We start from the raw sequence: 25577 nt of genomic DNA, 5'->3' as shown, positions 1-25577 counted from the left end.
GTAAGAGGCAATTTCGAATATTAAACAAATCTCATTTATATAAAACAAATAAATACATAATTTTTATTTTTGTCCATTAACATTTTCATAATCTTACAATGCCACATTTTCGTAATTATGCAATTATTTAATGATTCGATGTAAAATTAAATGGTGCAACAAAAACAGATAACCAAATCCCGTGGCTCAAAATAGTCAAAAGATCTCAATTTTTTGTCATGTTCACAATATTTGCATTTATTTTCATTTGGTGTTCTTAATAGCCTTTGTCTATACTAAACAAATCTTATCATTGCCAAAAATACAAAAGTAAACTCATTGGATATCTAATCAATCAAATTAGCTCAAGAGAAAATTCTAGTGTAGATAAAAATATAAGAAAAGTCTTACCTAAGGAGAATCCACAAATATTAGGAGGTAATATATTAAGAAAGACAAAATGTTCTGTGATAGAACTCAAATAGACTGAGTGTCATAAAAAGTAGATTCCTATGAACAAAATACTAGTCATATTTAAAAAATTGCCTTTATTGAAGAGTTTTGTATTTGGATATTTTGTATTACATTCTAATTATTACAGTTAGCCACATTTTAATTCCTCAAAAGTATCCTTTTAACTTAGAATATAGAAATAAATAGAAAAGTATTAACAAACGTATGCCATTTTTGGGAGGGGGAAATGTAATGATTCATTTTATATATATATATATATTTTAATGCTTCCGTAAACAGTTGCACTTTTGCAAGATGCTGAAGAGCTTAAGCTTTTTTAGCAACTTCGATGAAAAATATGCTAAAGCATTCTTGAACGAAATTTGATACCTATATTTTAAAATATGTTATTTTTATATCTCTAAAATTTTATATCTCGCTATATGATACTTAAACTGTAATGTTAATTTCTTTTAATTATAAGCTAATTATTAAATTACTGCAATGACCAGTCATTTTATAAATAACATTTTCCTTTGCCTAAATGAAATGGAATTGTTGAGGTATGTAATCATATAAATTTTTAATTATTTCAAAAAAGGATGTTATTATGATTTAAAGAAGACTGGAATGAAAGATCATTAGAACTACAGAGGTTATAAGTTTAACAAGCTTACATTAAAAGAATTCAATCACATTGTAAATTTACGAAAGTAGGCAAAATATAGGCAATTACATGTAATTAAATTTCTGTAATACTTAATGACATATATTCTAATTGGAAATATTTTATGTTATAAAATAAATTCATATTCATTCTCAATGTTTAAAAACTTTTAAATGAAAGCTTTTTATTTTATTCTTTCCAGAGAGTCAGATCCAGGAAAGCAACACCTAGAAGAAATCCAGTCTTGTCATAGGTATGCTTTGAAAAAACTTTTAATGTGCATTCTTATAACTTATATTAAATCCTAAATTTACAATTTATTAAAATATTACATTTTATTTTTATTTGCTTGTTTAGTGAATCATATACTCTCTTATTTGGGGCCAATCCTTTGAATCGACCGAAACTTGATTCCAGCAAACTAGGTATTAAAATGGTTTTTGTTTTGATAACAGTTTTATGATTATTCATTCATACAAAGGTTGAAAAAAATTTTTACGTTATATTAAAACTAGATTACAATATATGGTGAAACTAAACAGTTTATTGTTGTAAATACTTTTTTTAACAGTTTTTAAATTTCACCGAGATATACATTAAGTTTAAATTTTAAAATAAAAATTAACCAAATCATCCAATTCTTTTGTCTGTTTCAAGCAATTTCTTGTTCATATTTAACTTTAATTAACTTAACGAGATAAAAAATTGAATGAAAGATGAAACTTAATTATTTAAGCACTGTTTTACTTCTCTAATAACATTCTGTATCGGCAAACTATATGAGTTTAAAATATAAATCTTTTCTTTTTTTAATAAAGAACTACTTAACTTCTAACTGCATTGAAATATATTTCTCAGTTTAAATAGGTATTAAATTAAAGATTTTTAATTTAAGAAACTGAATAATATAATTATTTTATTTAATTAAAATTATTGTTTGTAACCCCTTTAATTTAAAATGGAAATTTTAAAAAAAATTTTAAAATCTAATTTTAATGTAATTTGAAACTTTTCTTTTACTTCAAATGACTTTTATAAGTTTATAATTTAATGATAATAGTAATTAAAAATAAAAGTTTAATATTTAATCAATTGCAGCTGATCTTCCAATGAAGAATTTTGTGATGTTCCCTTGTGGTGGCATTGGTGTAGATTCTGACACAACTTGAAATGATCTACGCACAGCAAGTCCTGCAAGAATGGCTACTGGATGTGTTGTTGAATTGGCCATGAAAGTAGCAACAGATGAAATAGAGGTATTATTAATATCTATATTTTAATGCTTGATAGTTATGCAATACAATGATAAGCTTATTATCAATCATCATACAGAAAAATGTTACTATATAAGTAACCTTGAAAAATTTTTGCTTTTCTACATCTTTTAAATCAACAAATTAATTTGTTCATGACTTCTATAAGAATAATTTTGTTTTTCTTACATTGATTCTTTGCATATTTAATTTCGTTTTCCTTCAAACATTACTTTTTTCCAAGACTAAAGTTTTTAGGGATACTTTAAGTCACTAAAGGGCAAAGCTTACTGAGGAGTTGAAGACTTTAGCAATAAAATGCAGTAACACAAATAATTTCATCATTACATATTTTAACTAAGGGGAAAAAGCACCAAACCGTTGGTTAAAGCAGTTTGGGGAAAAAGAGTAACAGATTTAACGGTGACAGCACTTTTTAAATGAAATACTTATTTCGATATTTTAAAATAATTTATATAAGAAGCTTCGAAGATCAATTGATGTTTTTCCAAGTATATTTTTTGTTTAGTCTTTTTTACAAGATTTGTACATAAATCTACAAATAGTCTACTTTTTTTTCAATAAAATATTTTATTTATTTGTAGAATGGTTTTGCTATCGTCCGCCCTCCTGGACATCATGCGGAACATCAACAAGCAATGTAAGTTTTTCCTTGAATGCTTTTTATTGAAATATATATGCATATCGTATAATAATAATGTATAAATATATAAATACATAAAATATATAAAAACATATAAAACATATAAAAATATATAAAACATAAATATATAAATTTATAAAAAATATAATAATATATAAATTACAATAAAAATATATTTTAACAGAAATAAATTGCATTTATCTTTAACCAAAATCAATTGTATTTATCTTTAACCAAAATGCATTTATATGCATTATGCATAATGCATTATGCATTTATATGCAGATATCTAATTAACCTGTTGCAATATTACAGTCATCACACTAACAAAGATAATTTATCGTGGTACAAATTTTCTATACAATAAAATAACCTTTAATATTTATAATTATTTTAAAATTATTGTCTATTATTCATGTCTATTATTGTCTATTATTATTCATGAAAGTATCAGAAAGAGTACCAGAGAGAGAGAAAAGTATCAGAGTGATAAAAAAAAAGTTATGCCATGCATGAAAAATCAAGAGTTTGGTCTCTAACGTAAAAACAAATGCTATTAAAATAAAGAGATAATTCATAAATTAAAATTATAAAGGGAATATAATTTGAATTTAAGTGGGAATAAATAAATTAGGGGGATTAGGGTAAGAGAGCAATTCTCATTTTCACATGGAGCCTTCTATTCAAGACAGGAAAAACAGTGGGATTGTTTCATGAAAAGAATTTTTTACAGAAATGTTTCTCAAACTTTCTAGGAAATAAAAAAAAGGCAATTTCATACAAGACTATGACTTCAACTAGAAATATAGTAATTGTCAAGAAATTCTAGATACTGGTGGACTTTTTAAAAATAGCTTATATTAATCTTGAAATACTTTACTTTGTAAATAGTTTTGAGAGTTCATCATGTTTTGGTTCATGCACTTTTTTTATCCAGTATGTAACTACAGAAATAATTTTTAAATTTAGCAAAAGTGATTAATGCCCTCATAAAAAGTTCAAAAATGTATTGCAATATTTTAATTAGTTTATCAATCTATTTTCAATGTTTTACTAAATTTAAATATACTCAAAACTGTCTAGGATATATTTGTGGAAATTGTTTTAATATTTTCTTTCACAAAGCTAAAGCATTTTTAAAAAAGCTATAGCCTAGTTATAGCCTTTTTAAAAAATAAATAAATAACAGTAAATAAGACATTTTCATTTACATTGCCCTTCAAAATTTTTAATATATTTCTATATTATTAAAGCAGAATGAAACTTCTCTATAAACTAAGATTAAATTTTTACACCAACATTCTTTAATATTACAGGGGTTACTGCTTCTTTAATTCTGTGGCAATTGCAGCGAAACAGCTAAGAGAAAAGCTGAAGCTTGAGAAGATACTCATTCTTGATTGGGTAAGATTTGTTTGTTAAACTAATGTTTTAGAAAAATATCTTTGTTGTGCTTATTTTAACAAGAAAAGTGAAACATCCAGGAAAGATCACCTCTATCTAGCGACCGCATCTATTTATGACCACTTTTGGGAATCTGAAATTATCGACAGTTTATTCAAGCTGCTCATCATTCAGCGATAAACTTTATTGGTTTTTATAACATATGAGTTTACATAACATATGAGTAAAGCCCGAATTTTGATGAGATCGGCATTTTTTTTATTTTTCTTTACATTTTTATTTTACTTTATAACCGTCGTTGAACAGCTGACCCAAGTTTGCGTTTGCGACTACTGATGTTCAATTCCGTAGCCTTAAAGTTTTGAACCCAATCCGGAAACTAAGGGAACTTCTGGCTCAAGTATTGGGTGAAATGTGTCGTCGCGGAGGACTTTTTGATAGAACTAACCCGCATTTGCGTTACATGGAGAGGAAAACCATGAACACCTCCCACGGTTAACTTAACGGGTAGGGGACTCAAATCCATGATTCGTCTACCACTGATGATTTTTCACGTCAGCACTGTGGCCGGAGTTCGTATCAACCGGCCATCACTGGGATTCGGAAGCGGTTCACCTCATTGGAAGGCGAACTCTCTATCCCCTGAGCTTCCATGACTCTTTCGAAAAGTAATGTTATTAATGACATTTTTACCACGATTATTGCATTGGATATTGGATATATTGAGCGAAGTATTGATCGAAATCAAGTATTGAGCGAAATTTGCCTTCGTAGAGGACATTTTGAGGGAACTAACCCGCATTTGCATTACATGGCCAGGAAAGCCACAAAAACATCCCACGGTTAGCCAGACGCGAGCGACCACTGAGAATATTTTAAGCCAGCACTGTGGTTGGCGCAAGCTGGACCCGAAACTTGTATCGACCTACCATCGCTGAGATTCGAACCCAGTTTACCTCATTAGAAGGCGAACGCTCTATCCCCTGAGCTATCACGAGCCATGTTTTGCGTTTTTAGACACTTCTGCTAGTTCAGTGCATTTTTTGAAGTTTATTTTCACATTATTACTAGCTCATTTTTACAACATTCACTCTTTTTAAGACCTGTAGACAGTTCTAGTTGCAAATAGTTTAGTGCCTTTATTTATTTACAGTTTGTACAGAAGTACGGTGTGTTTAAAAAAAATGAAAATGTTTGTTTCTAAATTCGATTTTACAGTGCATCATAATAGTTAACTTTTCTTTCGTTATTTTTGAATTAGTGAAAAATGCATCTCATTTCACTTTAATATAAATGTTTGAATACAATTGAAATTTTAAGCTAGATGTATTTCAGATTTAATTCTTGTATTTAACTCTTGTACAAGGCAGAGATGCCAACTTGCTCCGGACAGCAAATATATAATTTAAAGTGGTAGTTTATCAATTGTGATTCTTGGTTTAATAAATTCAATTTAGTTGATTTTTATCCACCACTATTTATAAATAATTCGTAGGCTTATATAACTCACCAAGTTATAGTACTTATGTCATGCTATACCTTTTAAAAAGCAATCAAAAATAGTCAAATATTTTCAAAATTAACTTTGTAATTATTTACCGTTTTTTTAAAATTATTTTGGCGTGTCCGGAGCAGTTGGCATCTCTGACAAGGGATTTTTTAAGTAGGAAAAACTAACTCAAATTTTAAAATTCTAATATTTATATGGGTCTGCCTACCACTTTACTACTTTCGTGAGTAGTTTGTTGGCACTTCTACGTTAAATCATCAGAAAAAAATTGCATCCCTAAAAAACGAAAAAATTTTCGAAATATTCGAAAAAAGCACAAGTTCTATCTAATTTCTAACAATAAAAACCACAAGTTCTATCTAATTTCTAACAATAAAAACCACAAGTTTGAATTTTGACTCCATATTTATAGTCTTTTTAATACATCGTTAATCCATACGTTAAACTATTAAAAAAACTGTAAGTAACAATTTTATGGCAAGTGTTAGCTAATATTTGACCTAGAAACTTCAAGTCTGAGTTTTGCCTCGAAACGTTGAACCCTTGTAGACGATTATTAACCTTAAGAAACTCGTTAACCAGGAAGAAAATTGCAACCAAAGTAAAAATCACGGCTAAAATAGCTTTTTCTTAACTTTAAAAAGTAACTAATATTTTGCAACGAAATTTAAGATTTTATCCTGCAATGTTTGCTCCTACGAGGACACTTTCAAAAAAGCTTTTTTGCGCGCTAAAAATTCATTTTCGCCAACTTGACTTTTTGAGTTGACTTAACAGTTTGAGGGCTGTGTTCTCAAATATGCTAATTAATTATTGCAGACGATATTTTAAGTTACAAAATCAGACATAAAAATGCACTTTCTCTGAAATAAAATACCTTTTTTTAACGGATTCGTATTATAGCCGCAGCCCAGGAAATATGGTCCTGATAGTTTGGTCAGGAGAGCGACCCAAATTTTGGACCCTTTAATGTTAATTTCACTTTTTGTATATTTCGCATGTCTCAAAAACTTTTTAAGCGATTTTAAAAAAATTTGCTCACAAATATAAAATTCGTTTTTCCAAGGATAATTCCTAGTAAAATATAAATGTTGGTAAATTTTTAATGTTTTATTTTTCAACTTTACTTATTAATAGTCGGAAATTGAATTGTAAGGTATGCAATTTTTACATCATTTTAAAGGTTGTAATTTTACATGTCAAAACATTTGGGCGAAATCGGGGCTGAATATAGTTCCTGAGAAATCAAATTATAAATATTGGTCTCCTTTTAAACTATTTAGATTTCTCAAGAACTATTTTACCAATTTCTTTTAAATTTTGTATTTTGCTTTGCAAAATTACGTATGATATTATGTATCTAACTATTTAGAATCTTTTCAACTATCATTTAATAAAATAATAAAAAATATCAAATATTTACAAAAATTAAAAATAATAAAAATATTTTTATTTTGGGTGTCAAAAACGCGAATCCGTTGAAAAAAAGGTATGTTTATTCGGAGAAAGCGCGTTTTTATGTCTGATTTCGTAACTTAAAATATTGTCTGCTCTAATTAGTATATTCGAGGTCACCTTCTCTAAAATTGTGTTTGGGTCCTTGACCGTGAAGATCCGATCATTGTGTCAAAAGTTATTCAAAGTAGTCCGTTTTTTTCCAGCAACCCTACTGGATTTTTAGGGAAGACTACTGGAATTCGCGTGATTCTCTCGCTCTCCCGAATAAATTAAAATTTTCTCGTTTTTTTTTTTTTTTTTTTTTTTTTTTTTTTTTTTTTTTTTTTACGTTTACTTTACTGAAATATCCCTATGTTTAGGGAAATATTTAAAAAAAATCCCTATAAAAGGAAAAATAGTATTTCATTGGATCTGAATAAGGCTGATTGAATCCAATATTATTAAATTGCTTTTGTTTGTAAAATTAACAACAATTCGCCAATATGGTAGGGTCATTCTTTTTTACTATTGAAGTGTAATTCAGAATTTGTCCACTAGAAAACAGAACCGATTTTCACGCAATCCAGGGTATCCAGCGTCTTCCCCCTTCATTTTTCCTTACATTTTTATATTCTTTTTATTTCCTTACATTTGAAATGGCATAATATATTTTTTATAACCGTCATTGAACTGCCGAACTAATTTTTGGGTTTATGACTACTGATGTTCAACTACGTGGCCTTGCAATTTCGAACCAAATCCGGAAGACGAGGGAACTCCTGGATTAAGTGTAGGGAGAAAATTGCCTTCGTGAAGGACTTTTTGATGGAACTAACCCACATTTACGTTACAAGGAGAGGAAGATCACGAGAGCCTTCCACGGTAAGCCTAACGGCAAAGGAACTCTAACCTGTGATCCGTCTACCACTGAGGATATTTTACGTCAGCACTGTTTTCGGTGCAAGCTGGTTGTGGAATTCATATCGACTAGCAGTTGCCGGGATTCGAACCCGGTTCACCTGATTGGAAGGCGAACGCTCTAGCCCTGAGCCATCGCGTCTTAGGGCGTAATATTTAACAAGTTTCTATTTATTATATTTAAGAGTGAAATATTAGTTAGGTATAAAAGTATAGTGTAATACGAATTGTAACGTGAAATGTGCACATTTCTTGGTGTGTTGTACTATTTGGTGGTACTTCAGCAGAGCAGGTTACCGTAACAAAAGAGTTAATATTGCCTTCAAGTTTTGATCCTATTAAAAAACTTATGTGCCCACGATAGATGGAAATCATTAGCCCATTTTAACTTTACAACGCCGAAACAAGTTAGCAAAATTTTAACCTAAAATTCAATTCTGCATTTATGCTTTATTCCATATTCAGGAAATCTTACCTTACCCTCTAAAAAAATAATGTTTAAAAACTTTTAGCCAATTTTTTACTTACAAGCCACAAACTCAAATTTCTCCTTCAAACATTAAGTCATAAAAAAATTAGTAGTCCATTCTCCAAAAAAGGTTACATCCAAAATAAGTATTAGGTATTTTGGTCATAAAGTTGAAGCTTGCCTCCCATTACAAAATAAAACACGGCTATAAAGAGTTTTAGCTTACTTTTGGCTCAGAAAACACGTGACATAAATTAGTCTTTAAATCTAATAATTTGTCTTTTTGTTTCTGTTCCTTAATAGTTACTCAACCTGACAAAAATATGGCGGGAAAAAGATTAAGATTATTTTCACGCAAGGCAAACCAAAAAATTGAATTTTCCTTTCAGACATTTTCCAGTTTTAGGTAAACGTTTTTAACGTTAAGTTTTAAACATTAGGTAACGCCCACAAAATTTTTGCTTAATTTATCAGCCAAAAATTGAAAAATCAATTCAAAGCATATTAAACCATCTCTTCTGGGTTAACATCCTCTAATCGCTTCCTCTTCTAGTTCTTGTTTTTTAACAACTAGTGTTTTTTTTTTTTAAATAAGAAGGTCGTGAATTTATTATTTAATTTTTACTTAATTTTGTGATTCGAAATGCTTATTATATCATTACATTTCCTACTTTTTCCCTCTTTTTTAATTAAGACTTGTAACGAATTCCGCATCCAGCTTTCACCAACCACAGTGCTGACGTGAAATATCCTCAGTGGTACACGGATCACGGGTTAGAGTCCTCTTGCGGCCAGGCTAAACATGGGAGGTTCTCATGGGGTTAGTTCCATCAATGCGGGTTAGTTCCATCCAAAAGTCCTAGATAAAGGCAAATTTCTACCCATACTTGATCCAGGAGTTCCATTATCTTATTGATTGGGTTTAAAATTAAAAGTCTATGGAGTTGACTAGCCGTAAACCCAAAATTTGGGTCACCTGTTCAACGACGGTTACAAAATAAAATATAAAGAAATAAAATATTGTTATGTTAACTTTCCTTATAATTAGAGTTCTTGTTGCAAAAGTTTTAATAATGTTACAGCAGAAAAAGCACAATTTCATGTAATTTTTGCATTTTCCAGATAGGATCATTTCCATTCAACAAACAAGGGGTGGATGGCTTTAAGATCAGTGAATAAGCTTATTAAAAACGAGTAAGTATATTAACAGCAGTGACTTTATTTATGGGCAAGTGAATGAATTTATAAATTCATAATGTGTTACTACAGTCAACGACAATTTTTCGTTTATTAAAATAATTTTTAACAAAATTGCAATATATTTAATGCAAAAGTCCTTAAAAATATTTAAATATATGCAGAGCGCCAAACAAATAAATAAACGGACCACCCAGAATAACTTTTGATGAGATCTTCACGTTCTAGAACTTAATCTTAGAGGTTCAAAGTGATTATTTAAAATACGCTAATTAATTAGTTCATACGATATTTAAAGTTACGAAATCCGACACAAAAAGGTATTCTTTTCTATATAAATCGATCTTTTTCAGATGAATCCGAATTTCTGATCCAAAAATTAAGGGAGTAGCTGCAATCTAGGAAACATGGTCCCCATAGTTTGGTCAGAGAGTGGTTCTAAGTTTAAATCCCTTTATTTTAATTTTATTTCTTGTGCATTTCGCCGTAACTCGAAAACTTTTTAAGCTAATTGAAAAAAAATTTGAACGCAGCTAAAAAATTAGTTTATCCGAAGTTAATTGCATGCTAAAAAGTATATTTCAATATATATTTATTGTTTTTTTTTATTATACTATTTAATTAGTGTCAAACAACTTTTGTCATGTACAATTTTCGCCATCATTTTAAAGAACATAATTTTACATGGCAAAATGTAAAATTTGAGCGAAATTGGTCGAAGAGTAGTTGAGAAATTGAATTTTAAAAAAGTCGATATTTTAAAATCCGACATATTTTCCAGATTTTGTCTACCGTCTATAATTTGAAGGTCGAATAAAAAAGATATATTCAGAGTGACACTTTGTGTTTTATTTCGTTACCTAAAGTATAGTCTGTAATTGGCATATCTGAAACCCACTCCTCTCCTCGAACCATTAAGATTCAGTTTTAGATCTTAAAAGATCCGATCATTAGATCAAAAAATATTCAGGTGCTCCTTTTATTTTTTTGAGCTCTGTAAATAAATAATATTTTTGACTTAAACAAGGGTCTCAATATTAGGAAAAGGAAAAATCTTTCATGTGGGCTTACAAAAATCAAATACACCGAAGAGCCATTACATTATGACCACTCTTCATCTATAACAATGGGCTCGCCCAGGTTTTCATGGCTTCTAGCCCAGGAACAATGTTTTTATGGGGCACATTAGGACCCATAATCCTCATAGAACAATCCCTGACGTCTGTAAGCTATTTAAACATAGTTGCAGACCAGGTTCACCAATTTATGGCAACAGTTTTTTCTGCGGGGGATGGTGTTTACCAACAGGATAATGCACCATGTCATAAGGGTCGAATCGTCGAGGAACATTCCAGTGACTTTCAAGTCATGTCTTGGCCCCCAAATTCACCTGACTTTAATCCAATAGAGCATTTGGGGTCCTACTTGGAAAACCAAATTCGTGCTGCCACGCTACCCCCTCGTAATGTGAGGGAATTGCAGGACCAGTTGGTGAGCGCTTGGTACCAGATACCTCAGAATACCTATCAGCACCTTGTGGAATCAATGCCTCGGCGGGTGCTGTCAGTTTTGAGAGCTAAAGGTGGTCCTACATGTTATTAGCAGGGTGGTCATAATGTAATGGCTCTTCGGTGTATAACTGGTAGGCAGCTAAAGTCCATTTTTTTTTACCAATTCAGTAAATAATGAAATTTAATCACCAAGTCGAATAAATGCTAAGACTGATTTTAACTTTTTAACGTAAAAACTCATTTGCTTGGTTACACTTCTTTTAGTTCTTGAAAAGTGCCATTTAACAATGAATTTTGCTTGAGAATGTATTATTTGCTGTTCAAATCCGTTTATTTTTTTAACTAAAAGAAAGAAAAAAATCAGTTAATGTTAGTTTCGTTTTGGTGAAAAAAAACCTTACAATTGAAATTCATTGTTTTATCTTTGCATACAATAAAATAAAGAATTTATTTGTGCGTGTGTATGTATATCTGTATTTGTAATTGCGGGTAAGATTACGAAACCATATTTTGTGCTTTTTACGAAGCTCGATTTTTGATTTTTAAATTCAGAGACATTTAAGAAATGGAATTTTCTCATTGACTTTAGCGGAAGCCTTTGTTATAGTAAGCTATAGACGATTCAGTTTTGTCATATATTTTAAAGATAACACCAGTAGTGTTTGTTAGCTTATAGATCTAATCAAAAAAAACTTGTTTATCGCGCGTTCTGCAATACTTATTTTTCTATTCGTTATGCCAGGTTATCTGAAAGATGAACGTGATCTTGCTTGCATCAGCAGACTACGTCACCTGATTAATATTTTCATGGTTATCTGAAACTACGAGTTTATTTTATTTATAGTTATACTCTTAAAACGGGTTTTAACAAAAATAAATAATTAAAAATCAATGGTAATTGAAATAAAAGGCTAAATTAAGGGAAAAATAGTACAAATTCGTTGAAGAGAAAGTACAATACCGGAATTATTATGGACGTCAATGATAATTAATTTTGGTAATCGTTACAATTTGAAATAAAAAAATAAGTCATAGGAAAAACTAATCAGAAAATGGTACTAATTCGTTTATAAAAATCGGTTAAATAATATTGATGTCAATGATGCTTACTTATTTTTGGAAATATGTACTAATTGAAATTTAAAAAAATTAGCTATGTACTAAAAATGTAAATTGATGGAGAAAATGTATTCATTCGTTACGGGATACCATAAAATTCTGCCATAACATTTATTGACACCAGTACTTTGCAGTTTTATAAGATGTAAGTACAGGACAAAGTAGCTTGACTTTGGTAAATTTTCACTATCATGAGTTACCAGTATTATGCCAGATAATACTGAAGCCATTGTTTTCAATAGGCAATAGACGATTGAGTTTCTCAAATATTTTAAAGACTTCATCAGTTATGTTTTTTATGTTATGCCTTTAATCAAAAAAGATGTTATTTGCGTGTTCTGTTATTATTAAATATATTTTATTAGTTATGCAAGGTTAACTGATTGATTAACGTAATGATGGTAGCATAAGCAAACTACATCGCAAATTTAATATTTCTAAGGTTATTTGAAACCATCGTGTTTATATTTGTTACCATTTTGAAACGTCTTTTTATAATGGTGCGACGGTAATTGAAATGAAAAATATCAGTTTTGTACTACAAAACAAAATGGAGATATGGATCTATTAGGGGTACTATAAAAGATCGTCTACAAGGACAATCTACGATCGTCTACTAGATGGGCTGCTAAAAATGTGTTTTATTTAACCTAATATGTTGGAGTTGCCAAGAAAAGCAGCAAATCTATACATAAAATTAAATTTAAAATTTGAGTGTCTGTTTGTGTGTCTCTATGCCGTATTTTGGGTATACGGTGAGCAGCTGTAAAAATACGAGATTAAAAATGTATCTAAATAAGTAAGATTATAAGCTTAATTACGAAGCCCGATTTTTGATTTTTTAAAATTACATTTTAAATACAGAGACTTTTAAGAACAAAATTTTCTCATAGACTTAGTGGAAGCCAGTGTTTTAAAATAAGCTGTGGAGGATTTAGTTTCTTCAAATATTTTAAAGATAAATTATAGCTTATTGCTCTAATCATAAAAAAGTTGTTTATTGAGCTTCCAGTTATACTTACTTATATTTTAATTGTTATGACAGGTTATCTGTGTGATTAATGTGAATAAGCAAACTACACCACCAAATTATTATTTCTAAGATTATTTGAAAACAAGCGTTTATTTTGTTTATAATTATGCTTTTAAACCGTGATTTTACAAGACTAAACAATTTAAAATTGAGGCTAATTGAAATAAAAGCTTAAGTTTTGTACTAAAATACAAAATTATTGGAAACATGGAACTAATTCACTGAGGAATAAACATAAAAAGCACTAATTTAATTATGGACGCCAAGAATAACTAATTTTGGCAAATTACTAATTAAAGTACAATAATAAATGTACTAAAAGGCAAAAAAAAAACAGTAGAAATGTCGTTTAAGCGAGCATAAAAAAATTAGCAAACTATTATTGATGTCAAAGATGCTGAATTAATTTTTATAATAAATAATGACATAAAGATATGCTATGTACAGAAAATGTATTTATTTATTACGAGGCACCGTCGGCATGCTATTATTGACATCAATGATACCTATGTTTGGCAATGGTCACTACTGGTATTATGGTAATAGTTGAAGTTTTGATAGATACCAAATATACTTTTATATAGGTACAATGTATTTTAGAGTGCAGATTACAGCAGTGCAGATTTCATTTGGTGCAGATTACAGCTGCAACAATACTGTACATTTTTATAATAGATTTATTATGTGAATAGATATGTCAGATGATGCTGAATAAAGTTAGCCTTTATTTTGAGAGGATTAACTGCTAAAAATCAGCTTTGCTTAAGCTAATAATGTAAACGAAATAAGAGTCAACAAATAATTATAAATAAAAAAAAGCATTGTAATTATTTTAACTTCGTTGTTTACGTCGGTATTTGTGGGAAAATTTTTTGAACTATTTTGCAGTGTTGTTCATTACAGATTTATTGATGCTTTTTTTTTCACCCCATACTGGTAATTAATAAATAAAAGAAGTGCGCAGTTTGATTTTGGGAAGGTTGATAATTTTATTTTTTATCAAGACGCCATTGATATTACTGGCGTATGTTTTTTTTTAATGTTAGCATATGTTGTACTAAACATTTTAATAACAAATTGATCACAATACCATAAGATCAAGCAAGAAATTAAACGAGGCAGAAATTAAAATCCCCTCACACTTGAACAATAACTGTTTTTATGCTTACAAATTGGTTTACTTTTTGATTTTAAATCTCGAAATATTTGAAATTCTACTTCTTTAAAAGCCAAACCAGCTGGTCCCCGACTAATATTTTATAAAGTTTAAAAACAAGTATTTTAAAACATCAAAATAAATCTCATCCTCAATTTAAGAAGAGCACTTTTCACTATTGACAATTTGAGACAAATTTAACTTTTTTTCCCTAGTGCAGACACGTTAATTGAACTTTTTCCATTAAAATAATTACGCTTTCTTTTTGTTAAGAACTTTAGGTCCTTATTTTCAATTTATGAAAGCATATAACTATACTTTTACTCACGTTTTAATTAGATTTCATAGTTTCCTTTACGGATTTCAGATTTCGACAAGCAAGTGATCTAACAATGATGAAAGAAATACATGGATCAAAAAATATTGAGTATTGTTGCTACATAATGTCTAATATCGACATAGTCCCTAATGACAGTGAGTCAAAATTCTTTTTCAGTAATTTCTATTGAAAATAAAACCACAAGAATAGTTTATTTTAAAGAATCGGACACTGTTTGAGTCCACTTTAGAGCGAAAAAAATAAATTTTAATGTTTACGATTTGATATTTGTTAGTCATAAAAGATTATGCTTATTTAAAATATTGCCTATATTGAATATTGCCTATAATAAATATTGCCTATAATAAATATTGACTATAAGAAATATTACCAATAATAAATATTGCCTATAATAAATATTGACTATAAGAAATATTACCAATAATAAATATTGACTATAATAAATATTCACTATAATAAATATTGACTATAATAAATATTGACTATAATAAATATTGACTATAATAAATATTACCTATAATAGATATTTATTTTAGAATACTTGAGGTGATATTCTCATGAATTAAACTAACGACTTTCTTTTTTAACAATGAATGAGGCTAATTGTTATTCATCTTGTTCATATGTTTAAATCAACATTTAGAGTTGAAACTGATTTTATATTTTTGTGGTATGTAAAATATAAAAAGCTATTTTACACAGCGTTATGACAATATCAGTGAGACAATTCAAGAAAAAGAAGTTAATATTGATATCTTCTTGATCCAGCTTCTTTTTTCAAACTAAAGCTTAGGGCGCTGTTTCCAGTATCGCATGGTCCGCCGGCAATGACTTTAATAATGCGCCCTGTGTTGGTTAAGATTCGTTACCCATTTTAGGTCTAACAAAAATCAAAATATTTTTCCAATTTAAAACATTTTAGAAAATAATTTTTTAAACTTTTTATTTTAGTTTGATGTCTGTAATTTTCTTTGTGAGTTCTTACTTAAAAATTAAGTTTAGTTAAAGTAGTGCCATTAATTTTACTAACATTATTTTTTAAAAAAAGTAATATAAAAAAATTGAACTCAATTCTTACTTAGGTCAACAAAAATGTTTTTATTTTACTTACTTTTTATTAAATAATTAAAAAAATTTCCTAACTAAATGTAATGAATGAATTAATATTTGAAAAAACTGCATTCACTTCAAGTGTCATCATCCACTACAAGTTTGAAAAAAATGTATTTGAACACTTGAGTGGATGAATAAAAAAGTATTTTATTGAACAATTGAACAAGAGTGTGAATTAATAATAGGAATTGAATAATATCAAATTGGATTATTAACATCACGCACTAAATTACATTTTGAGCTCAATAGCTTGTTGAAAAGTAATGGAAATTTCGATGGGCATAAAGATCTTTTGGTCGTTGAAATAGCTAGTAACATTTTGATTATAGCTGAATGTTATAGAAAACGTTTGATACTTATACTGTCATCTCACACAATACTCCAGTTAAAATTTAAACACCCTAACTAGTCGAAAAATGGTAAAAATATTACCTAATGATAATTCTGCTTGTGGTGATCAGGAAAACTTTTTACTTATTAAACTTGTGAAGTTCTCAGACATAGAGCTGCAGTAGAAGTAAGAGTAGCTAGATTACGAGGGTTGCTATTTATATTTCTAGCCCAATAATGAAAAAACAAATATATAGGATCGAAATTGGCTTTATTGTTTTTCAAAATATTCTTTATGATGATCAATACAGTTTTGCATGCGTTTGAACGAATTTTCAAAGCACTTTTTCCAGTTCAATTGAGGTAACTCCAAAACATGCGTTTTGAATGCATCAACAGCTTCTTCGGGAGTCGAAAATCGTTGTCAACGTAGTTTATTTTTGATGTGTGGGAATAAGAAGAAGTCATTGGGTGCCAAATCAGGGCTGTACGGCGGATGACCCATCAGTTCTTCTTTCGCTCCATCAGAAATGCCTTTGTTTGAGTCGATGTGTGAGAGCTCGCATTGTCATGATGAAGAATGATTCACCTGTTCCTCTGCTTTTTTCGAATTTCTCCGATGACTTCTGGCAAACAAATGGTCGTGTACCATTCAGAATTGATCGTCCTGCGTTGCTCTAACGCCACTGTTGCCACATGACCGTTAATGCCGAAGAAACAGGCAATCATTTGTTTCGATGTGCTTCTTCCTCGAACAACTTTTGTTGGTTTTGCCTCGTCTTGGAAGACCCATACAGTTGATTGCTGTTTTGTTTCCGGCTCATATGCATAGATCTATGATTCGTCACCTGTGTAGATGTTATACACAGCCTTTGATGTGCCTTGAACGTATTTTTCCAACATTTCCTTGCACCATTCGACACGAGCCTTTTTTTGAGCGTTTGTCAGATTATGCGGGATCCAAGCGAACAAATTTTTTTTACGCTCAAATGTTCATGCAATATTTTATTGATGCTAGTCATACTAATATCCAAAGACTCCTCTATCTCACGGTATGTCACATGACGATCTTGCTTTATCAGTTCACGCACAGCATCGATCTTTTCTGGCACAACAACGGATTTTGGACGACCTGCACGGGATTCGTCCTGGATCGAACATCGACCACGATTAAATTCGTTATACCAATTTTTTACAGTGCTGTAGGATGGCGCTTTATCGCTGAATAAAGAATTAAGTTCATCGAAGCACTCTTGTCTTGACAATCCACGTCGAAAGTTATGAAAAATAATGGCACGAAAATGTTCACGATTCAATTTACTGTCAACAGCACAAATGAAGCTATAATGGTAAATTGTCTGCTGAATTTATGTTGAAAAATATCAAACTTTCGATTGAAATCGTCTGCGGTGGCCTAGCAACACTTACTGTTGCCAAGGCTAGAAATATAAATAGCAACCCTCGTATAAGGAACGCTTACATTTTAAAATTCTTTTCTTTGGAGGTAATTTTAAGAGGTGAGCACCCTCAAGCTATGCTTCTATTAAACCACGTTTCCTTACATTGTGAATTTCTCAAATCGAGTCTTTCCCTTGTTAATCAATCCTGTTTAAGCAACATTTTACAAAAAAAAAAAATAGACTTGACTAAATGATTTGCTGTAGTAACTGAATGTAAATGGTTTTAAATATACATTTTCCTCTTAAGTTATATTTTTAACTACAAGATGGTCCTTTTTTACTTTCTTCTTTGAAACTATGTTGGTAGCTCTGCTATGTGAATACAATTTATTATAAACGATTTGATTCCTATGAATACATTAAATAATTAAAATTCAAGACTATGAAAGATTACTTCAATGTTTTATTTTAAACTTTATTAAGTTTACAAATGATAACAAAGGTGCTGAGAAGTTTCACGACTGCTATAATACATCGCAATAGACTACACATTTCAAAGTATTTTTCAAAACAATCGTTGCTGTAAATATGTTTTTTACTTTCAATGTTTAAATATATCTTGTTTGAGTAAATTGCTATGCATAAGGAACAAACTATTTTTCTTAAATGAATGAGTATTAATAAATGCAATTCAATATTATGATTTGCCATTATGAATAGAATTTAATTTTCTTCATTTTTCCTAACTAGAATCAGAAGATAAACTTCAGTATTTATGTGTCTAACATTCATGAAATGAATCAATATAAAGTAACTAAAAAGTATTGGTAAGTTTTAATTTAACTTTAAAAAGACTTTTTGAAGGGCGTTCTTTTTGTACTGATGTTGATAGGTAAGTTCACACTTGTAAGGTAAGACATTTATTTATCCTGAGTTATGCTTGGTGCGATACTGGAAGTACACGCACATTTATTGCTGGAATGAGGTAAAGTGGCTTTAATGCATTTTTTTCTTTGGATATGAAACAGAATTAATTTATTTCGGGTTTTTCTTTTTTCCGACGACTAGCACATTTTCGTTCCAGCGTGCCGCTCGCAACATACGTTCGAGATTTGCCCGCTTTTACATGCGGCGAATTTTGTTCATTCCGTTTTAACAACATTCGACATCGAACGCTTTTATCCATTATTCTAATTTTTTTCATCGGATTTTTGACGTATTTCCTTTTTCTTTTTATTCGAATTACAAGCGACGAATTTCATTTTATTTTATTTCCGTTTTCAAATTCTAATTATTATATCTATTAATTTTTATATTAGTATTAGATCTCTGTTTGTTCGAGTTATGTTTCCTTTATTCATTTCTTTTTTATTTTATTTTTTTATTTTACTTTCTCCATACTTCATGATTCTCCAGTCCAATTGATCCAAATCTTTAATCCAATTTTTCCACCCTTTTCTCTATTCTTCTTTTCACTCTGTTTTCTAGTGTTTTTCAAATAGATGAATTTTTTAAGACGTTTTTCACTTTTATGTTAGTTTGTGGTTGGGTTTCATGCAGATGTGTGTTTGGTTTTCACTTCCAATGCGTGTTGGCTTTTCATTTACAATCTCTGTTCGTTTTTTTTTCAATGGTTAATTTATTTATTTTTTTGGATAATTTTTCTCTCCAATGTTTCTTTTCCCAATTTTTTTTTTTTTAGCTTTATGAATGGGTGTTTTGTTTTTCTAATTGGTATACCACTTTTTCCTAATGTTTCTTCGATTTCGTTCCAGTGTGTGTGATCTTGTTTATGTTTTTAATGGTAGCATTTTTCTTTCTGTGCATCGAATGAAATTTGTGTTCGTTGTTTTTGTTCCTTTTTGTTTATATTATCTTGTTTATGCTTGATTTTCATCTTTCACTGGGTTCACTTTTATAATATTTCCATTATTTAATAAAAAAGTATGTATATTTTTACAATTTTTTTCAACCTTTTTATTTATTTATTTATTTTTTACAATTTCTTAAAGTGTTTTTAATGTGTTTGATAGATATTTCGAGGAATTTTTTTTAATGTTCTGCTATTCAGATTTTTTTTTCTTGGTTTGATCCGATGTAAATTAGTTTTCCACCCCATGTTTTTTTTATCTCTGTGTTTATTAGTTTAGTGATTGTTAAGTCGTTTTCCTTGTACTGTGTGCTTTTAATGTCGTTAACTTAATTTCTTTTCAGATTTTATTAATTTTTTCAGATTTTTTAAATTTTTTGGTTTTTTGGGACTTTAAATTATTTGATATCAATGTTGTCTCTAGTTTATTATAATGTAATGTAATTTAGGTTTGTAGGATATGTTTCTTCACAGTAGTCTGATAAATAGGAAACAACCTGACAAAATTGGATCTAGTTCGTTATTTGGAATCTGTGTGACTGAGATTAATTCCAGAATGATTTTGAACCTCCTAATATGAGTTTAGATACTAAAGAAAGATGCTTTCTGCTTATTCTGTAAGTAAAGTTTAATTTTAATCCATTTTGTCAATTATTTCATATCCTGCAGTTAAATTTAAACCCTGAAAACATATTTCACGATACAGTTAATAAACAACTTCAAACTAAAAAGTAACCCAGAAAAATGAATACCTAATATACACTATATTTTATACAATTTCCTTGAATAGAAAAATAAGCACTTTTATGACATAATTAGATTTAAAATTTTAAATAAAACTGATAGTTTCCTTCTTTACGTATTTTGTCAAACAAAATTTTCGACAAAAATTTTTGTTAGCCATCACAGTTAAAAAACGGTTATAAGCGAATCAAATTTTAGCTGAGTTCTGACCTACGAAACACAAGATTGTTTTTTTTATTTTTTTATTCAAAAGTAGGCGCTATAGTAGAAAATCGTTTGCTCATGCGACAAGAAGTTTAAAAGCAAGTTTTAATCAACGTATGATCCAGAAATACAAAAGTTTCAATAAAATTTCTCTCTCAAAATAAAATTCTGGTGGCAGCGGTCAACTGGTTGGATCCGGAAAGATAAAGTACAGGGTTGTGTGCCGGTGTTATTTTTATTGAACCACCTTACGTTAGATCAAAAAATAAATTGTCGTTAGTAGGACTGGGCGATATTAGAAATTATATATCGTGATATATCGTCAGTTTTGCATCGCGATATAGCGATGTATCGCGATATAGTATTTTTGAATTTCATTTACTTTAAGGCACAGAAAGTCAGATTTTTATCAAGATTTCATACGCATATTGATTTAAATCAATTTATAAATTTGAAAATATATATGTTTTGCTAAAGAAAGATATTAAATAAATTGACTAAGATGTACAAATCTTGCTTAAAATATTTATTGAAAAAATGTGTGTAGATACAGAATGAAATATTTGCACTTCTTTATCGTTTATAAGGTATAAGCAGTCTTAATTTAAGTTAACCCCTAAAACACCCTTAATGAAAAAAAATATTGTTATTAAACAAAAGCTGATTTTAAAATTTCAAAATATATTTTAATTAAAATAAAAGTTAGATTGACTAAAAGCCGAAGTTTAAAATTAAAAATGTTCAAATTTTTAACTAAAAAGTAAACATAAGAATTGTAATAATTTCTTAAAATTTTCGTTCTCTGAAAGATTTCTCAGTTTAAAAATAAAAAGGGAATTTTATAAAGATATCTAGCTGAAATTATTGAAAGAAAATTTAAAAAATTAAAAAAAAGGTTTGTTAAGAAATTCATTATACACTTAAAACAAAGTGTTAAAAATATTTTTTTTTTTAAAAAAAAGAAACTTTTTTTAACAAATCAATATTTGCTTGTACTATTATGCGTAAATAATTACAGAATTATTAAGTTCGATCGTAATGTTCAAATTCTTAATGAAGAAATAAACACAAGTTTTGTTATATTTTCTAAAAATGATCACGCAAATAACAAAAGATTTCTTAGTTTAAAAATAAAAAAAATAAATAAAAGTGAAATTTATCAATATATTTACCTAACAGCATAGGAACAAAATTTAAAAAATAAGTTCGTTAAAAAATTATTTGTATGCTTAAAACAAAGAGCTAAATAAATTTTAGAAAAAAAATGCTTCTTAAACACTATTTTTATTATTATTTCATATGAATAATTAAATTAAATTAAATAATGAACGAACGAAAAACAAAGTAAGGCAAAGTTTCTTAATTAAATTCTTAAAAATAAAAACAAAAGAATTGTGATATTCGGTAATATATTTAGCTAATTAACTAATAATATAAAACGAAAATTAAAAAAAAATAATGATTTTACTCTCTAATAAAACGAAGTAGTAATTGATAAAAAAAAAAGAAATGAATAAAATTCGCAAGCTTTTCAAATTCTTTTGAACAAATAAAGTTTATTGACTTATGTCCAAAAAATAAGTTTTGTTTTAACTTTATTTCTAAAAATAAAAACAACTCAAGATTTATAAATTTAAAATCAGTAATAGAAGCCCATTAAATTATTAGAAGTTTTATCCGAAAGGTTTTTAATAAATTAAAAGAAAGTAAAAAAATAACCTAACAAATTTATTTACTTTGTAATTTAATTCCTTATGGGTGCCTTAAATTAGATTTCCGATAATTTTCACATTTAAAAATATAAAAAAAGTTTTGTCAGAAAATAAATAAAAAACTTACCTAATTAATGAAGAAACTTTTCTTTATAAATTCTTTTCAATAATAGATTGCGTTCAGAACAAGGTTACGACGGCGATCACGAAGTTAATCCCATTGAAAATAATCTACAAGAAACGATTTCAAATCGCGAAGGTGCGAAAACGAACATGTGATATAACGATATAAGGTCTCAAAAGTGATTCTGATTCTACCGCTCATCAGTCAAGGCCGTCTCAACATAACGAAACAATATCGTCTTCCACAGCGCGAGTTGGCATCGGAACGTAAGAGAAAGTCCTTGCGTGTATCGCTATATCGTTATATCGTCTTCTTCACTCGACGGCTTAAATTTAAATTCTTAAATTCTGATGCATCGCTTGGAATGAAAGTTGCTGTATCGGTTTGCCGATATAGGTGTTAAATCGATATGTCACGATATATCGATTTATAGCCCAGTCCTAGTCGTTAGATAAGGTCAAAAAATAGTTTTCACTTATTTATGACCAAACAACCACGTGTTTTAATTTTACACCAAACATTAACCGTTAAATACGGAATTGTTAGCCTGTCAAAACTTTTTATGTTCTCAACTGCTAAAAAAGTTACAGTCTAAACATTTTGTACCTAACTTCTACAAATTGATTTTATTTTACAACCGTCGTTAAACAGGTAACCCAATTTTTCGGGCTTAAGACTAGGGGAGAGTGTGGTCAATTGTAACAGAGCAAAAATTTCGAGTGTCTGATTCTAGATTTGGTTCCTAGGTGGCGCACAAGGTGTATTTAATAAATCTACATGTACACCCCTGCTGGCAACCATTTTTATGTACTTTTGAAAGAGTTACATCACAAAAGATATTTTCACACTACGCAAGTACTTTTTTTGGTATTAGAATATTATATTGTAACAAAGTAATTTTGTTTAAACAAATAAAAATTATTAACCGAATATGTAAGTGGACACCTTAATTAACATTTCAATAAAAAAAATTAGTTTTGTTGATTAACTAGCATTGTTTTTGCCAAATGAAGCTGAAATGGCGTCTTGGAGACGATTGTAACAAGAAGTAAAGGGACGATTGTAACAGCTGAAAATTAATAATTTTACGTTTACAAATCATTACTTAACTCTTTAAGAACCACCAATAGTTTCCTATATCATTTATATTATGTTGCATTAGCATTATTTTATTTGTCACCTTTCACAGCATAAATTAAAATTTTTAACCCCTTAAAGTTAAAAGTTTAACCCTTTAGGTCTCTGCTCATTATTATTTTTACTCCTAAAATATTATTACTATTTTGACCAATAAAGAAATATATCACAACTATGATAATATGTATAATTAACTATGTTTAAGTTGAATTTATGAACTGTTACAATTGACTCCGTAAGTGAGGACGATTGTAACAAGTTCACGACTGTCAAAAATTGTTAATAACTAATATAATAACATTTAAAATAAGGTATTTATTTTTTTTTCTAGTAGAGGATAGTCTACTTTACTCGAGTAAAGTTAATTGACAGATGATCGTCTGTCAATTAACAAAGTTGGTTAAAAATAGTTAAGTAAAAAATGTTACAATTGACCCCACTCTCTCCTACTAATGTTGAACTCCGTAACCTTGTCATTTTGAACCCAATTCAGAAGACAAGAGAATTCCCGGATTAAGTACTGTGAGAAATTTGCCTTCATGGAGGTCATTTTGATGCAACTAACCCGCGCTTGCATTATATGGAGAGGAAAACCTCGAAAACTTCTCATGGTTAGCTTGGCGGCCAGGTAACTCTCACCCATGATCCATCTACCACTGAGGATATTTTACGTCAGCACTGTGGTTCGTGCAAGCCGGAATTCGTATAGACCAGCCATAGCTGGAATTTGAACCTGGTCACCTCATTGGAAGGCAAACGCTTTAGGCCCGAGCCAGTGATAAATTAATCAGTTTGGTTAGCTAAGAGTTTGAATCGAAGTAACATTTTAAATTATTCTGCGATACTTTAGCTTAGCGGTTTACAATATTTTTGATCTGTGAAAACCCTTAATGATCAAACTTCTTTTACCGGGTTCGAATCCCAGCCTTGACTGGTCGATACAAATTCCGCACCCGGCTCGCACCGACCACAGTACTGACCTAAATTATCCGCAGTGGTAAATGAATCATGGGTTGAAGTCCCTTTGCCGTCAGGCTAACCATCGGAGGTTTTCGTGGTCTTCCTCTCTATTTAACGCAAATGCGTGTTAGTTCTATCAAAAAGTCCTCCACAAAGACAAACTTCTCCCAATACTTGACTCAGGAGTTCCATTGTCTTCTGAATTTGGTTCAAAATTACAAGGCTACGGAATATTAGTAGTCGTAAGCTCAAAAACATTGGATCGACTGTTCGACGCCAGTTATAAAATGAAAATAAAATTAAGTTCATTAGCAGTTGTGAATATGAAACCAAAGGAGGACTAATTATTAAAAACTATTAAAAGTCAATTATAAATTTATTAACCAATAAAGGACTATTTTATTTTCAAAATATTTAAAAAGAGGAATGAATGTTTTTCATATCTTTAAAATTGAAAAATGCGATTTCGTATATTAAATTGGGTTTGATGTTCGAAAGTTAAATTCACAATCCTTAAGCTGAATCTTGATAAGATATTTTTTTCATCCTATATACATAAGGTAAAAATGAATGAAATAAGCCGAAGTTTGCCTTTTGTTGAAATGAAAGCTATAAAGAACTTATATGAATGTTGAAAATAGCTGTTTGAAGCACATTTCTTTACTAACGAATAAGTTATTTCCTTTTGATGTGAACATCGCTGTTGGAAAATACTAAAGAAATTTTATATAAACTGTGTGTCTTTTCAACAATTTATTCAATACATTATAGGAAAAATTGTTTTTTTCTGAAAAAAGTATTTACCATTTATCTTTCTTTGGCTTTAGTATAATTCCTTAATTTCGCTTTAAATTATTTCTTAATGACATCCGA

The 25577-nt window shown here is 29.3% G+C and overlaps 1 protein-coding gene across 7 annotated transcripts in view; it reads left to right on the top strand.

Annotated features, from left to right (window-relative positions):
* The first annotated feature begins 1456 nt into the window (after nt 1–1456).
* Nucleotides 1457–25577, top strand: part of LOC147816233 (histone deacetylase 9-like) — a 163336-nt gene continuing 139215 nt past the window's right edge. For 6 of the 7 annotated variants that reach the window (XM_087158404.1, XM_087158402.1, XM_087158403.1 and 3 more), the window contains exons 1-7: nt 1457–1524; nt 2198–2355; nt 2958–3013; nt 4333–4420; nt 9881–9948; nt 15138–15244; nt 18704–20440. In XM_087158404.1, coding sequence (XP_087014530.1) covers nt 2299–2355; nt 2958–3013; nt 4333–4420; nt 9881–9948; nt 15138–15244; nt 18704–18738 — 411 coding nt within the window. In that variant the 5' untranslated portion in view covers nt 1457–1524; nt 2198–2298 and the 3' untranslated portion in view covers nt 18739–20440. Of the gene's footprint in view, nt 1525–2197; nt 2356–2957; nt 3014–4332; nt 4421–9880; nt 9949–15137; nt 15245–18703; nt 20441–23353; nt 24267–25577 lie in introns of those variants that run through there. The other variant, XM_087158407.1, reaches the window with a different exon arrangement.

The sequence above is a fragment of the Parasteatoda tepidariorum genome, chromosome 2 (genome assembly GCF_982258835.1).
Source record: "Parasteatoda tepidariorum strain Cologne lab strain chromosome 2, Ptep-v5.0, whole genome shotgun sequence".
In the NCBI taxonomy this organism is placed as follows: Eukaryota; Metazoa; Arthropoda; class Arachnida; order Araneae; family Theridiidae; genus Parasteatoda; species Parasteatoda tepidariorum.
Note: the sequence above shows the minus strand (reverse complement) of the source record. Positions and strands in the feature narration are given on the sequence as shown.